The sequence below is a fragment of the Dicentrarchus labrax genome, unplaced genomic scaffold, assembly GCF_905237075.1.
Source record: "Dicentrarchus labrax unplaced genomic scaffold, dlabrax2021, whole genome shotgun sequence".
NCBI classification, from domain to species: domain Eukaryota; kingdom Metazoa; phylum Chordata; class Actinopteri; family Moronidae; genus Dicentrarchus; species Dicentrarchus labrax.
This window is the reverse complement of record NW_026136708.1, coordinates 17,352,561-17,368,909: the sequence shown is the minus strand read 5'-3', so window position 1 is coordinate 17,368,909 and position 16,349 is coordinate 17,352,561. Positions and strand designations below refer to the sequence as shown.

Sequence of the window (16,349 nt, the reverse complement as noted above, 5' to 3'; positions counted from 1 at the left end):
TAAAGACCCTGGGTCGATTTGTTTGATCGTGACACGGATTCTTGGCTCAAATCAGGATTAGTCTCTCCAAGAAACCAAATAAAAAACTAGCATATATTGACACAGACAGCTTGCAATCTTCCAGAGATGAAAGACAATATTTTTTTCCAAAAGTTGATTATTGGCATTCTGTCCTATTCTGTCCTATAAATTAGGATGAGAAATGCATGTTCCTGTGATCAAAAACCATTGATTAACACATTTTACTTGTTGTTATAGATCACAAATGATGACTAAAACCAATCTCAAGTCCAATATTTAGAGGGGAGAGAAAAGAGCCCATTTACTTTGGTGATTATTATTTCCTCAAATCTGTCTCTACTTCAAAACAAAGTACCTGACAGCTGGCACAGACTCATGCTGGCATGAATGACTGAGGTTCCCAGGGGACACATTTACACCACAGCAGCCAAGAGGTCAGATAACTGGCAAGCTTGCCCTGAAGCAAAGCATATAATGTTTCTGATTTCCCTAATGAGCAATTAACGTGTGCCAACACAATGGTGGATTGTAGCAACACACTGTTTATTGTGGGGTCAGGAGAGGTCAAAGAGCAAGTTATCTTCATAGATCAGAGGTCTGGATAACAGCTTTTCTTTTACTGTTTTGTCACATAAATTTGTTTTTACTGATGAAGTTGAAGGAGGAATACAAACATAATATACTTAGCTGCGTCTGCAATTCGTGTCCCCTCACCTCTGAGATGTTAGAAACAGTCTCCCCCTGCACCTCAGTGGAACTTAAGATCTCAGGTGAAGTGGTGTCCAGGATCTCCACAGCGATGGAGAGCAGGAGACGAGCTCTGAAGGACACACCTTCTCCAAGACCCTCATTCAGGTCCTGGTGCTCGTCCATCAGTGTGTACTGACGGGTGGAACCGTACATGTTGGCCCAAGCTGGGCCCATGGTGGGCAGAAAACCTGGACAAGGTTAAAGGAAAAGAAATGTCTATAGGAGATGATGTAGTAATCTGCTCGTCCATCGGAGTTTACTGATGGGTGGAACCGTACATTTCACAGTCGTTATTGGGGTTTACAATCCATATGTTTCTCCAGATCACACAAAAATTCCCAAAAGTCCCCAAATCTTGTTGAACTTTACATTTTAAATCTTCAAAATTAGTTTGAGTATTGTTTTAAGCTAATTTCTGTGCTGATGTTGCAATTAATTTAGCAGAGATCACGTGTTAATAAAACACTGTGGACATCACCATTACTGCATTTTCTTTGCATTTTGAGTTTATAATGTTTCTGTAAATTTGTGATTGTCATGATGGAAATCAGTAATCACTCTCACCAATTTGTTCCCTCTATTTATGTTAATATAAATCATCCACTGCTAGAAATGTAACTGTGGTGTGTGAGGAAACTCTCAACAAGCTTACAAAATTCTTCATAATGGATCTTGTATTTTGGTTTAATATGTTAAATTATGTATTGACTGCAATTCAATATTAATGTCCCCCACTAACTTCATACAGCCATTAGCAAAGGGTCAGCTGGGTCATGTGGTTCAATTCACAATGTACTGCAGCACAGCTACATATAGTCAAATATTAACTAGTTAAGATGGACTAATTCATTTACCTGACACCTAATCAATGCTATTCAGACTGAAGGAAACAGTTTTGACTTACCTTTGTCACCATCATTTGATATCTTGCGTAGGTCAATAAAGTGGGTTCCTATGGCAACATCGTTGACCTTATCCGAGTCTCGTATCTGGACCTTCATGCGTTTGCAGAGCGGAGGGAACAGCTCAGTGAAGATGACCTGCTCGTTCCAGATGGGTTCATAACTGCTCTTCTGGACGGAAGTCTTCCCCTGGAGACACATGAAGGAGTAACACTTAAGTCCAAGGTAAAAAAGAACAAATACATTTGTAGTGGTTAGTTACATGACTCTAGTCCTTATGTTACAGTAGCTGATACTGTTGATTAAATTATATTAACTTTAAAGGACCTATTGTACAGCAGAAAAATGGAAGTTCAGGAGTAAATGGAAATTGCTTAAAGGATAGATTCACAGTTTCTCTTATTTTCATACTGGCATAAAAGAAACTGTAAGAGATGGGGGACAAAATCCACAGTACAAGCATTTCCAAGTTCAGCAAAAGTTAAAATAAGACTTAGACTTTGGACTGTCCAAAGCTGGAAAAATGCTGGATGGCCATTTATCAAACACTTAAAGCATAACACTTAAAACCATAAAGCTTTATTAGATCTAACAACCTTTCCTTTCTTTTCTGTCTTCTTTTTATTTTCCCTTGATTTTATAGGGTATTTATATTTGGGACTGTTAATGTGTCAATGTCTGTATTTGAGAACCAACAAATATTTAAATGAAAGTAGTTATTCTAAAAGTTTTGCTACCTAATGACTCTAAAATATTTAAAACAGGAATAAACTGGTTTTCAGCATGCTGCACTTTTATATAATTATTAGTTTAGCCTTGAAAATCCACACTAGATATCTGCACTTATAAGCATTATGAACCCCACATTATTTTCTAGGGGAGCAGTAATAATCGCAAGGTGGAGTAACAACTGCTAGAAACTAGCAAACAATAAGAGATTTTAGGATGTGGAGGAAGTTACTTTCTGCCCAGCAAACTGCACTTGAACGTAGGGGTCCACCAGGTCTCTGTTCTCTCCAATGAAGGCCTTCTTCACATTAGCCATGATGCTGGTGTTCATTTTAGGAAGTCCCTCGGCGCGGTAGATCTTCACATAAAATCTTGCCCACTGCCTCTCTGCTGGGATGCCCTCTGGGAGCAGGAGGTTCCTGGAAACAAACAGCAGCACAACAACTCAGATTGCTTATTACTGATTACATTTAAGGGAAGCAGAAAAGCTTTCTAAAGATACTGGACGACTATCTTTATAGAAGTATACAGATTTCTGAGAATATCCAGTATTCCTTGCAACTGTAACACTGTTTTAGTATAAAATGCATATCATTATTCATTATTCAAGTCCATCAAATACTGTAATATTTTCAAACTACTGGAGAAAAAAGAAATCTTTGACGTGAAGGAAGTGATGCAGAAAAAACTAAACACTGTTAAAACGTCTGTTATGTGTGCATATACTGCAACATTTGTTATACCACTCTTCACTGGTAAAATGGGAATTTTAGTTGACCACAGTGTTCTTCTTAATCAATTCAGTCTGAAACTGGCACATGAGTGACCGATTATTACCCCTCTATATCGTCTTCATCAGTCTCGTTGGCCTTGTGTGGGGTCTTGATGTTGTCGCCCTTCCCGACCACAGCGATGTCACACTTTATATATCCTTTACACCCCGCTGTTATGTCATCAGGATCAGACAGGATGGCCCACTTGTGGTAAAATTGATGTTCTAGGATAGATGTCAATCAGTTAGGACTATGCCTGTATGTTATGATCAGTTATTAGATTTATATCAGAGCTATGGTTTGTAGTTTACCAGGCTGAGAGTAAACAGTCCCAACATCCATCTTAAACGTTCCCACCAATGTCCCACTCCGAAGAAGATTTTTAGAGTGAATAACCTACAGAGACAGAGTTGAATGAAATATTAAAATAAAAAGCAAACCCTTGAAAGCTCAGTATTGGATTGGAAACAGCACTAAATAATTCAAAAGCATGAGTGTTACGGGGAAACAGATGGCTAAACATTATGTTTAACAAGGGTCTGCTTAATGTCTTCACCATTTTACATTAAACATAACCAGCTACTCTCTCGGATAATTAATTAACGCAAGTAAGGCAATAATCAGCAATATTGTTTTATATATTCACACTGATCTATACATAGCAAAGGGAAGTAATTATTTTCTGTTCATCTACATCATAAGGTATGATGGACTTCATGATCCTTATCAACACTGAGAACTCTAAAATCTAACCTAAAATGTAAATATAATCACACAACCTGTGTACAAAAAGGTGGTAAAAGTTTGTTTAGCTGTACTGAAATGTGCACTATAAGGGTATGGATTACTTACTGAGAGCTTGATGATCTTGTCAAACATGACATCGGGAGGGACGTGGAAGTCAAACACAAAATACTGCAGAGAGTAGAGAAAACGTTCACCCATTAAAATCTATTGACTTGTACTACTGGATAACACGCTCGTCTTTTGGATTTGCTCTGGGAGTAAAATGTGCCCCAACCATGATTGTTTCAAGATAAATCTGAAGTTCAGAAGATGCAGAGTCCAACCAAGGAACTGAGGGAGTGAACAGAAATGCAATCTTTTTCATTGTGATCATCTGCTATTGTTGCCACGTCACAGCTCAAACCCCTTAAGCTTTAAGTGATTTAGAGGCAAAGATGATGAATTGCTTGAAAAGAAATGGATGATGCATCAAGGATTAGGAGCAAAATAGGTTTTTTAGTTTTGAGTAAGCTCTTTGACTTTCCAATAAGAGATGTCACTTCAAACAGAAGCTATGTCTTTGGGGCCCCCTGAATCTTCGGGCTCCTGGGCCTGTGCCTGGTAGGCTTGTACAAATATCTCAACACAGAAGTAGAACCAGGATAAAATGTGTATATTAAATTAAAAACTAAGAAGAAAAAATAGGCGGAACATTAACCATATAATCTCAATAACCTATACTGTAGGTAGAGTAAGTGTGTCAGCCACCTTTTTCTCAAAACCATGTCCTTCTAACCCAAATAGAAACAAGTGAAATGGGATGACATTGTATTTGTCATGATGATTTTTGATGTATTATCAGTGAACCTCAAAAGATGATTGTAGTTTTCCATTATAATCAGTTTCAGATGTTTATTCAGAGAACTGTGGAGCTTTCTGAAATACTACAGACTCTGAACAAACTGGAGGGTCTGGGCACGAGGAGCAAAAGCTTCAAGGGCTATTATCTCGATCCCTCCGGTTTCTAGTTTGTCTGTCCTCAGGGCCTTTTCAGACAAACAGGAAGAATCAATAGCAGACAAACTGTCACTTCCACTCCCTGCAGGACATAACCCAGAGGCTAATCTCTGCGTGACCCTCACCACAACACTTCCTACTGTTCAGGAACATAAACGCTAACAAGAACTCTCTAATTCAGAGTGTTATGTGAAGTATTTTAAAATCAATAACTCATTTCAACATTAAACCATCAAAGAGAACACTGAGGGCCTCTACATTGCATTTTGCTTTGTAGATTTTCTGGTTTAAAGAGAGCAGAAGAGAGTGATAATTCTCCGCAGGTTCATCACTATGAGAGCTTCTTTTCACGTACTGTACAAGCAGTCATGTGATGCATTGTTAAATATTGATTAAAGCTGTTTTAAATCACCACTCGATTTGCAAAATGAACCATGCATTCACCTTTCTTTTGAGGAATACATCAGTTTTTGTGTACACTTAATTTACAGTACAATGAAATTTGCGCACCATGGCATCATGCTTTTACCACAGCAGTTGAGTCTAATCCAATCTGTGTCACAAATCTCAGTCGAACCTAAATGTTGGCCACAATGTGGTTTAAAGCAGGTTAAATCAGCTTAAAAGCGTGACCAGAGTACTGCACAGGTTAGAAAAATTGGATCAGCCTTGGAAATTCAATTGTTTTTATGGGAGAAACATTACATGAAGAATAGGAGGGACAGAATGAAGCTGGCTTTTTGTAGTAAAGATAAAGTCAGTTTATATATATAAAATGTGTCCATTTCCCTACTTGCAGGATGCATTTTTAAAGCTTGAAAGGTCTCACCTCATTGTAGTACGGGCAGTTGGTGGACTCCTTCATAGACGTGTACTTCTTTTCATCACCAATCTCAACACACACCACCGGGTCCATGTTAAGGCCTATCAGCTGCCGGGCCTCAATCACCGTGATGCTGATCTGATGGGAAACATCAGCACATCAGAGATGACTCTTTTCAACAGTGAGTTAACAAGCAACAAATACCATCATCATAAATCAAGCAGCTATGCAGAAATGACCCTGAGGACAACTCAAAGGCAAAACACAAAATTGATCTTTCACAAACTCTAATGATTCTGATTTCCGGCAGTAAGAGCTTTTGCTAGATGCTTTCTTAGCTTGGGATTTTACTCTCCCAAGGCTAATGTAATTTAGCATTTGATAGACCAAGTAGATCCAAGCTAAAGGTTCCTACATCCAAGAAATATCCCCCTGGTTTAATTAGTTGTTGAATAATGAAGAGGAACAGAGAAAAACAAAGAGAGTAAGAGAGGATGAGTCTGCAGCCTACAATTACACCAAGATTTCAGTATGCTGTATAAATGTATTCATGTTTTTAGATAAAATAGGCCATGAAAATAGGCCATGGGGTAGCACTGGAGGACAGTTAACACTGTCTACACAATTATTCTGTTACTTGTTTTCATTGACGTTGTGGTAAATGAATCCAGTGCCGTAGTCACAGCAGACGAAAATCCATGATTTTAAAGAAAAAAAATATGCATAGTTGTGGATATATTGTTATCACACACACGCATAACCCCCCCATAAAACTGTAAATTGTAATTTTTACAATTTGTTTTTGTACAGTTTTGTACAAATATGACATAACGTGTTAATTAATGAGCTTTATAAGTGCTGATAGGCAGATACTTTTGGACAGGGCCAGGCTAGCTGTTTTTGCCCTGTTTTCAGTCACTATGCTAACCAGCTGCTGGCTGTGGCCTTATATTGACAGAAAAAGCCTGGAGGTTATTAGCTTAGCTTATCATAAAGACCGGAAGCACAGATAGCCTTTTAAATTAAGAAAATATGCCTACCAGAACCTCTAACCCTCACTAATTAACATCTTGGATGGATAAACTGTTCTTTGCTAAGCAATACAGCACATTAATCCCCTAAAACCAGACTTACACTTAATCACTTTCTGCAGAGGGTTAAACAAGGACACTGACTCCACTCAATCTTCTCTTCTCACTCAGTATAATGAATATGTACACATTCAAACACCCAGAAACACACACACACACCTGATAATCCACTGGTCGTCCAGAGCTCGGTTCCATCTTAATATCCGGCTTTGACCTGAAGAAATTGAACACAATCAGTGATTTTCTGCAGTGGATTAGCAGAGTACATTCTCCAGTGCTCCCACAGTGAAAACTGATGTGGCACATGAGCATAAACTCAATTCTAAGTTTTAATGTGAAATTGTGAAAGCTCTCATTGTTCCATATTTCAAGGTTGAGTGTGATTATCTTGAGAAATATATGCTATTAAATGGTGTGACTGTGCCACCAGATTCAGTTCATCCTGCGGCATCAGCAGTTGGAGATGATCAGTGCTGGCTGAGGCCATTAAGGCAGGGTGCTTTAACCTACTGTCTGCTGATGTGCATACTGGAGTGTATTTATCTACTATGTGTGAGCAATGCCTCAGTGTATGAACAAATATGAGACCTCTTATTGGAGACGTTGGTGGTGACGGCAGTGACAGAGGCGAGAGAGATGGTGTCAGGGTCCAGTGATCCAGCAAGACGCATCGCCTTCCTGTCCAGATCCTCCATGTCCAGGACCGCCGGCTCATCTGGACAATTAAAATCAAGCAAATCAACGATTAAAAACTAAAACTTGGTGGATATTTTATAGGTTGATTCCAAGTGTGTTTTTATATTATATGTATATAAATTCCAATCTTGTGTCTTGTGTGTTGATTTACCTCCTTTCCTGTGGTCATCTTTAGAGCTCTTGATCTTGCCGAGCTTCATGGCTGAGAAAACTCCCTTGCCCGCTCTGGTGGAGGAGAAAGGGTCAGCCAGACAGGAGGAGAAAGGAGACGGAACTTATATCATGAAAGTGAACCTGTACTGATTCACTGCTGATTCATTCTCAAATGAACCAGTTTCATGCTTGTCTCATTAAATCCACTCTCCATCAGTAGACTCAACATTAAACACTGAACTTAACGTGACCGGAGAACCCCCACTGCCCACTTCTGGATATAATCAAAATGCAACCCAACACCATAACATCCATATATCATGGACATCTTTGTAACTCGGCTAGACATTTAATTCCAGTGGATTTAATCCCCCGCCATCACCATCACCATCACCATCACCAATTCTCCAGACCCTCAATCACAAAACAAGAGTATCAAGTGTCTCCACATTGATATTAACTGGATCACATATCACCGCAACAACAAAGAGCTTGTGATGTCATCAGCGGGACGACAAATGAGTGGCCTTAATAATTAAAAATGAGTGTGACCGTCCAATTTGCTGCGGATATGGATACATGTCAGGAAATTAATCAATAGGAAGGTTTTCCTTTTGTTTCCTCAAGCATTCACAGTCGAGTGTATCAGAGTTCAATTTCTGCTTTGATCTTTCACCCGCTATTCCAGAGGCAACCGTCAACCTCATTTTATGGAATATGGCAAGCTGGTTTTAAAGAAAAGTATGCATGTATCTCATTTGATGAATTTGTGTGCTGAGTGAGATTTAAAGGTAAGAGCCTGGAGCCACGTAAATGGGAATAAAAGTCGAGGAAAGACAAGTGGATCACTCATCAAAATAAAGGTAAAAAGCTTTTCCAGTCAAATCAAATCAAGATCATTCACACTCAGGGATACGCGCCTTGGACTCTCAGCCTATAAAGCACCAACCATTATATTTCCAGCTGATGGGCCAGTTTATTGAATTGTCAGTGCATGCATTAAACAGTTTGACTGCCTTGGAAAATACTTTTGAATATAACATCTGCTACCTGGAGCTGAAATTCTGAAACAATTAAGTCAATCAATGTGCAGAAAATTGACAAGCAATTTAAAAAGTAATCTTGGACTCACCTGGAATTGTGATGGGCATATTTCCATATTTTCATGTTATAGACTTAAAATTTAATCGACTGATTGAAAAAGCAGATTATTGATAATGAAAATTTGTGATATTGCACCCCTGGTAAAATGCAAATTCAGATGTCCCAGTGATCCAGTCTGCCTCCTTGTCTCATTCAATCTATGATTCAACAAAAAGACACGCAAACTAAAGACACACAAACACAATGTGTGAAAAAAATTGTTTTATACATACCACATGAAAGACACCACTGAGCCTATACTCAACTCCTCAGAGGTCAGATCACCATTAATCCGCCCCAACAAGGTTCTTCCCCAAGCTTTCTTCTATATTGAACTATATTTCCATATTCTTCACCTGTCAGGTGCAGATAGTCCAGGCCAGCCAGGCAGATAACAGTTGGACAGATTAGTAAATGATGATGCAGGAGAGAGGAGGGGAGGGAGAGAGCAGGAGGTGGAGGTACATGGCTGGAGATACAAGGGAGAGGAGGAGGATGGAGTGGGCTGGGCTCTGTTCACCACCAAAGATGATTGTTGTTGAAGTGAGTCTAGACAGCCTTCATAACATGACCTGAACTTCATGTAATGTTGGACTTGGAAGATGTTTGGTCCACTAATTAAAAAATGCTAATCTTAGTGGCACCAACTGAGTGTTTTATGCATGCAAGTGTATTCTTTCCTCAGTGAGTAAAATTGCCACCAAAATCCCACTTAAATCTTAAAAAACTTAAAGAAAACTTAAACTAACCTTACCTAAACAAAATTACAACCTTGGCCTTAAAACAAGACTTTAACCCTAAAATAAATCCTTAACCTTGAAGGAACCAAAAGAAAAGGACGTTGACTGAGACTAGATGCATATTAAGTCCTCTGTGTCAAAGTCAGGCACTTCAAAAGCCACTTCAAACTCTTCTCCCTAAAAGATCTTTGGCACTATAAGAATGCCTTTGTTCCTGAGAGAGAATCGAGACAAGTTGTCACAATTACATGTCAGGAAAATGTAAACATAGTTGTTTTAAGCTTGAACAGAAGACCGATGTTGTGGTTATTGTGATGAGAAAAGCCAACATGTATATTGGCATTTGTAGGATGTGAAATTAAATCTTCTACACAAGAACAGCAATTTTCTAACCAAAGCAGAGGGGACAGTCGTTGGAAATTCTAGGAAGTAAACAAATAGGACCACACAATATTTGACTTACTTGTCTTTCATTCCCTTCATTTTCTTTTCCCTTCCTTTGCTGTGCAGAGTTAAGGACACATACAAGGACAGACATCAGAGACAAATGCTTCCAACACAGGCCATGTCTGAATTTAAAATGAGATAAACCTTGAAAGATTTAACAAGCCATCCTTCTACGCTGATTTAAAGACAAAATGTAACCTTCAAAGACGTCAGTGAGAAAAAGCAAAGAAAGTTTACAAGTGGGTTTTCCAATTAGAGTAATGGAAATATGCAAATTCACACTTTAGAAGTTAAAGCAGGTAAAACTCATAAAATGTCAAAGTTGAACAGAAATTACAGAAGAAAGTCAGCTTGTTGAGAAGTTGAGAATTAAAAAGGACGCTATACTTATTATTTTCTCCTTCCTTCTTTTCCTTTGATCTGAAATAAAGACCATAAATGTATACGTGACTACCACGTAAAGCACTGCAGATCAACCAAACACACAAACACCTTGAATGAGACGTGAAGCTCATTCAAGCTTTGTAACGTAGTGATAATAAACCTACTATTGTAAGCAAAGTCAGCTATTGCATATTTAAAAAGCAGAGAACTCGGGCAACATATGCACGTGTGCTTAAAGCTGAAAGTGAACTGGGGGTGATTGTGCTCAAATCAATAATACATGAAAGCATGAATAAATTGCCTCGTTACACGTGTAAATTGCACTGAAGACGAATGATCTGAGGCAGAATTATTCCCATGGTTATTCACCAATACCTGGTACTTCCATTTTCCTCCATAAAGGTTTCAAACTGTGCAAAAAAACATTTTCCTCACAGTTATGAATTTATCTTTAATGTGCATGTAAAGCAGTGGGATAAGGGGCAGAGGGTGGCTGTTTAAATTGCTGTTTAATTGCCAGAGATCTGACTTTGAACTTGCTGCGAGCAGATGGTCAAAGATGGAAATGTCTGCAGTATGAGTACATACCAAGCTGTGAAAATACTCAACTACAAGTAAAAGTACAGCATTCAAAACCTTACATAAAAGTAAAAGTATGCAAGTTATCAAAAGTAAATGTACTCATTATGCAGTAAAATAATTCCTGTCAGTGTTGTACTACAATGGCCGCAAAAATACTCTTGTTTGTGGTTTCTCATATTTCTCCGATATGTAATCACCATCATTACATGTGTTGTTTTTTATCCAATACTGTTTTCACAGTTTCACAAAAAGTGTTAAGCTCGCTCCTGCACACATAGACCACTGTTACTTTGAATTATATGCTCAGTCTTGTCAAACAGCTGTTTATGTTTCTTTTTATATCTACCATTTTTTCTTCACTTGCTTGTGTTTTGTCCATTTGCATGTGCAAGTGTTTTGAACTTTCTCAACTACTGTACAAAACTTCCATGCACATGAAAATAAATGAATAAAGGAAGGATAAAAAAATAACCGGCGAGCGATCAATAATTCATTGACATATACTGTGTGTTCTGCTCTGGGGGCTCAGCTGAATGGAGCTCAATGAGATACCCTACACACACCTCTTCTTTCTCTCTCACACACATGGACTGGATGCACATATTTTTTGTGCTTTCAGGAACCTCCTGGACCGGAACCCAGACAAAGATCGACTCTACCTGATAACACAGTTGGGAAATGAGAACGCTCACTAAACCAGACCTCTATGTCCTAAAACCCTATTGAACGCTCTGCAGTCCTCTCTCTTTCTTTCTCTCAATACTTTGTTTGGCAGCTCCAATCAAGTCATGTTTTTCCAACTTTCCACTTGGAATGTAATGAGAACTTCACAACAGATAAAATGGAGCATCAATATTATTTATCCCTGTGATATTGGCATCTCTTCCAAAGTGCTTTTGTGTAGCTGCTTCATTTGCCTATCCTGGAAAGTTAATTGATATTCTTTGCCTGTGATCTTGCAAGTGTTGGCTCATAACTTTACCTCATTAGTGTCACATGGATAGAAGCTTATGCAAGTTTAATGCCCTCACAGCCCCCCCAAAAATAAAGTGCTTTGAGCCTTCATGGCCTACATACAACAAACGAATTTTTTTTTTAAATCTTTGGGCCATACATGTTTTTTGTAATTTTGTGTATGCATTTATCCGCAGAATAAATACACTATACATCATTTCACTAAAGAATGATGTTAAGGAAAAGGAAGAGGAAGAGAATTTATATTATATAACAACTGGTTTTTCTATGAACAGCCATTACTTTTAAAATTTTTATATGCACTCCAAATAGCACTCTTGCATTTTTTACTCTGTTATTGCATCAACTAGGCTGGATAGAAAAAAATCTCTGGACAAGGCTTTCAAAGACCAAAAGTTTCTTTTTTTCTCGACATCTCTGACGTCAAATACATTTCCTTCAGTCATAAAAATAATCACCTGTAATGAGAAGACCAGCTCCCCTAAGTCCTAGTATTTCACAACTCCTATCTAGGACAAACACAAAGGCGATGCATAAACTGGGATTTACCCCAAGAGGCATGTCTTCATGTCGTCATCGTCTGCTCCCACATCAGGGCTTGGAACAGAAAAATAACAGAGAGGAGCTTACACACCGCTCACAGTGTTCAAATTTACACATCGTACTATCACACACAAGCTGAGAATAAGAACCACTGCAAACCACAGCAACACACAACAGCAGAGCTGACAAACACAGAGCAGTCCCTCGAGAGAATACAGCTACATGAGAAGAAACACGAATGCCAAAAATTCAAAAGGCAACTGCTTCAATCCAGTATCTGTCTCTGCAGAAGGAAACAAGCTGAAGAGACAAAAACTATATTTTCTTCAGATAATTTAAAACGTAGCTTGAGGGACTGATAATGACAAATCACATTTTGATTGTACACATAAAAAAGGAAGCTTTGATCGTTAAGTCTTAAAAAGAGATGGACTCTGTTTAAGACTTGGAGAAGGAGTCTTATCTGTGACTGCAGTGTGTCAGCAATGTCTCAGTTAATTGATCTGAAGATTGTTCTTTGCTGATATGGGCTTACCTACTGTTTATAGTTTACCTTTTGCCTTTGCAAAACCAAAAACATAGGACCAAAAGTATTAGGAACTGAATGGACTGTGTGTTTTTCTGCACTAAATAGAACTGGAAACTAACTACATTACCCTAAACAGCATTAAGTCAAACACACTGATTAGTCCTCATCCTAAAAGCTTTTTTCTCTTGTAATATTAGAAGTGAAAACATACTGATAGAAAATGCACAAGCTAAGCAGCTAAACACAACAATGTTAGAAGGAAATTCTGATCCTATATCTTTCCTTATTATATTTATAATGCTAGGACTGTAACTCTACACTAGCAAGATAGAGATAATTAAATCTGCCAGCACCAACTTTCAAGGCTTCAAGTCTGATTCCAAACTAATTCAAATACATTTTGACTGTAAACTGCCATTCAATAATGGCACATATGACAGGCATGGCAACAGTAACTAAGGTGTTGGGGCTTAGCAAAAGTCAATTTCATGATGTTGCAAAATTTGAATAATGATAACGAGCGAGCTATCAAGCTAGCCTATAAAAGCCCACAGTGTCCTGAGAAGATGGCTAAGCAGGCAACATAAGTGAAAACCCTCGTGCAGGTAGGGCCTTTAACAACTCATCCAAATAATAGTATAGGAACAAAATCTATGCTATGCATCTATACTAGAATGGCATGTTTGTGTATTAGCTGGCATATTTGTTGTTATGAATGTTTCCACAGGGTGCTGCAGTGAGCAGATCCTGAGCTCAGATAAAGACCAGTGAGATAAAAGGCCACACAACACCTGCACCATGGCGCTGTGTGATGATACATCATCAACATGTGACGCCAGGGCTGTCTTTGAAGACACAGCAAATTTACACTGATGGACAAATCATCACACACTTGGCAAAAAATCCTAATGAATAAATCAGCACTTGTTTCAGTAAATTCAGCAGAGGCTTTGCTCAGGCTGAATTGTTTCCTTTAAGCCGATTTTGATGATATGCAAATGAACTATACATATTTAAATGGTCTGAATAAACACAATGACTATTTGCAACAATATGTTTCAATGGGGCAATGCGGATTAATTTATGAATTGTTTTTACATGATTAAGAAACCCTGTCCTGTTAGCCTTTTGCACCAGTGCTAAAGTATGATCATTCTCCAATGTAAAACATTTCATCCCATTGTTTTGTTTGTTTTTCCAGTGTTTGATGTCCACAGATCAAATGACAATTGGGGCCTTAAATCCATTCTCTTCATGTCTGGCACGTGGGCTCCTTTGCATGCACTATTCAGCAGATCTGCCTCACTGGCAGTAAAACCACGCAGAAGGTGATTTATTTATTAGGAATAACAAAACCCCTGCAAAGCCGGCTCATTGTGGTGCCGCAGATAGCACAAACTGCTTCATGGGTGTCGCCATAAATCATCCTGCAGGCCAGGATATGATGTGGAGGGAGGTAGAGGCTGCAGAAATGAGAGGTGGTACTAGTGGGATGGTCCACTCCGGGTGCAATTTCACTCAATTAAGTGGATGAGGTGGAATCAATATGCCTTAACAAGCCACCTACACTCTATTGCTGTCATATTGTACAGTTATAATGAAATTTAATGCCGACTGAAAACTGCAATGAGCACAAACTCTTCTGTAATGACCTTTAGGCTGCAGGTGATATAACAGAAATAGACAGCAGGGCTCCGTGTAGGCACAGTTCTTCTGTTTGTTCTTCCACCCTGCATTCATGATTAAACCCAGAGCAGTTATGATATTGCAAGGGAATAATCTATAATAGAGGAGTTGTGTTTGTATGTCTCTCAAGGGTTTTAGAAATACAACTCCTGTTCTCATAAACTTTTAATTTTAAAAGTCTGAAAGGCTAATGGCAATCCTTTAATGTTTTGAGATTATCATAATGACTAGGAGGGGCACATTGCTCTCCATGACGTCAAATTTATTTGACTTAAAGAAAAATGATAACTAATGGGGTGATACTGTTTTGAAATATTGCAAAAACTGAATGAAGGATGAGGTAAAACAGACACACAAAACCACAAACCAAAAGGTGGGAAAAGTGAGCAGACAGGAAGGATGAAGGAATTATACCTTGAGGCTAAACTGTTTGTCACATTCTCCTCCTCTTTTTCCTGCTCCTCTTCTTCCCTAACAGAGTAAGAGAGTCATCCCTGGTTATCGTCTCCTGCACATTAATGCTTCATGACCAGAATATGAACAATTAACACTTGCCATAGACTGTCAGAATTCAGGACACAATGAAACATCTTCAGAAAGTTTAATTCTAAAAAACCTCTCAACCAGAGATAAAGTGAGCAGCTGGTAATTCAGGAAATAAAGGCTTTAGACACAAAGTGGCCAGGCTATTTAAATTTTCCCACAAGCCCATCAGCCTGGCTGACACCGGTGTGAGGCAGATTAGGGGTGGATTTGTTGGCTACGTTGGAAGTTATTGATATTTTCTCAGCAACTCATTCACTTTTCTTTTCAGACAAGACCCCAACGGCATTATAAAGTCTGACTGACAGCAACCACAACAACTAGACAACAGGCGCAGTCATCAAGCATCAAGGACAGAGAGCTTATTCACCTGAAGAAAGGTGAGGGAATGTAAATGAAGGTGCTAGAGATACAACACAAACAATAATCTGATAAACTGTGTGCTGAATGTAAGCTATAGCTTCACGAGTTTGGTGACTTCTTTTATCCAACTTTTATCGAACCCTTTTACAGTATTTCTAAACAGCTTTGTCGTCTAAATCCAAACACTGTCTCTGTTACATAACACCCGTGGGATGCTCTAAAACTAAAAAAGTCAACTTTTTTTGTTTTCCTCAGGCTGGTTCCAGTCTCATATTGGTACATATTTTAATTTTATGCCGTAAGACAGTGCAACTCAGGCGTTCAGTGTCAACAAACAGAAACAAAAACATGCCCACGATGGCAGTCAGCCTCACATATACACGATTTTTCACACGCCCATTCAACATGCAATATAATGATGGACTTAGGGGTCTGGCTGTGCAGATAGTCTCAGTGGAAATCGATACCACCCACAGATTATTTCACATACTATTCAGCAAAAACACAACAAGCACATCGCAGAGGAAGTCCAAGGAACAGCGTAAAGAGGCCAAAAGTAGCTTGCGGGGCCGAGGGTCTTGCAGTTTTTCATACTAAATCTATAAAATCTTGTGCAGCCTGGGATTTCTTGTATATTATTATGAACTACCATATGTGATTCATTGTAAATGGTATAACCAGACCATACAACTTCAGCCACAATGTTTTTTTCTTGTTCACACCCCCACAGTGC

The 16,349-nt window shown here is 38.7% G+C and overlaps 1 protein-coding gene across 12 annotated transcripts in view; it reads right to left on the bottom strand.

Annotated features, from left to right (window-relative positions):
• otofa (otoferlin a) overlaps positions 1-16,349 on the bottom strand; it is a 75,981-nt gene that overhangs the window by 24,122 nt on the left and 35,510 nt on the right. For all 12 annotated transcript variants that reach the window (XM_051408457.1, XM_051408447.1, XM_051408448.1 and 9 more), the window contains exons 6-15: positions 7,680-7,753; positions 7,421-7,547; positions 6,992-7,046; positions 5,748-5,879; positions 4,028-4,090; positions 3,487-3,571; positions 3,240-3,399; positions 2,635-2,821; positions 1,676-1,862; positions 736-959 (exon numbers count right to left, since the gene is read on the bottom strand). In XM_051408457.1, the coding sequence (XP_051264417.1) occupies positions 736-959; positions 1,676-1,862; positions 2,635-2,821; positions 3,240-3,399; positions 3,487-3,571; positions 4,028-4,090; positions 5,748-5,879; positions 6,992-7,046; positions 7,421-7,547; positions 7,680-7,753 (1,294 nt within the window). The remainder of the gene's footprint in view (positions 1-735; positions 960-1,675; positions 1,863-2,634; positions 2,822-3,239; positions 3,400-3,486; positions 3,572-4,027; positions 4,091-5,747; positions 5,880-6,991; positions 7,047-7,420; positions 7,548-7,679; positions 7,754-16,349) is intronic.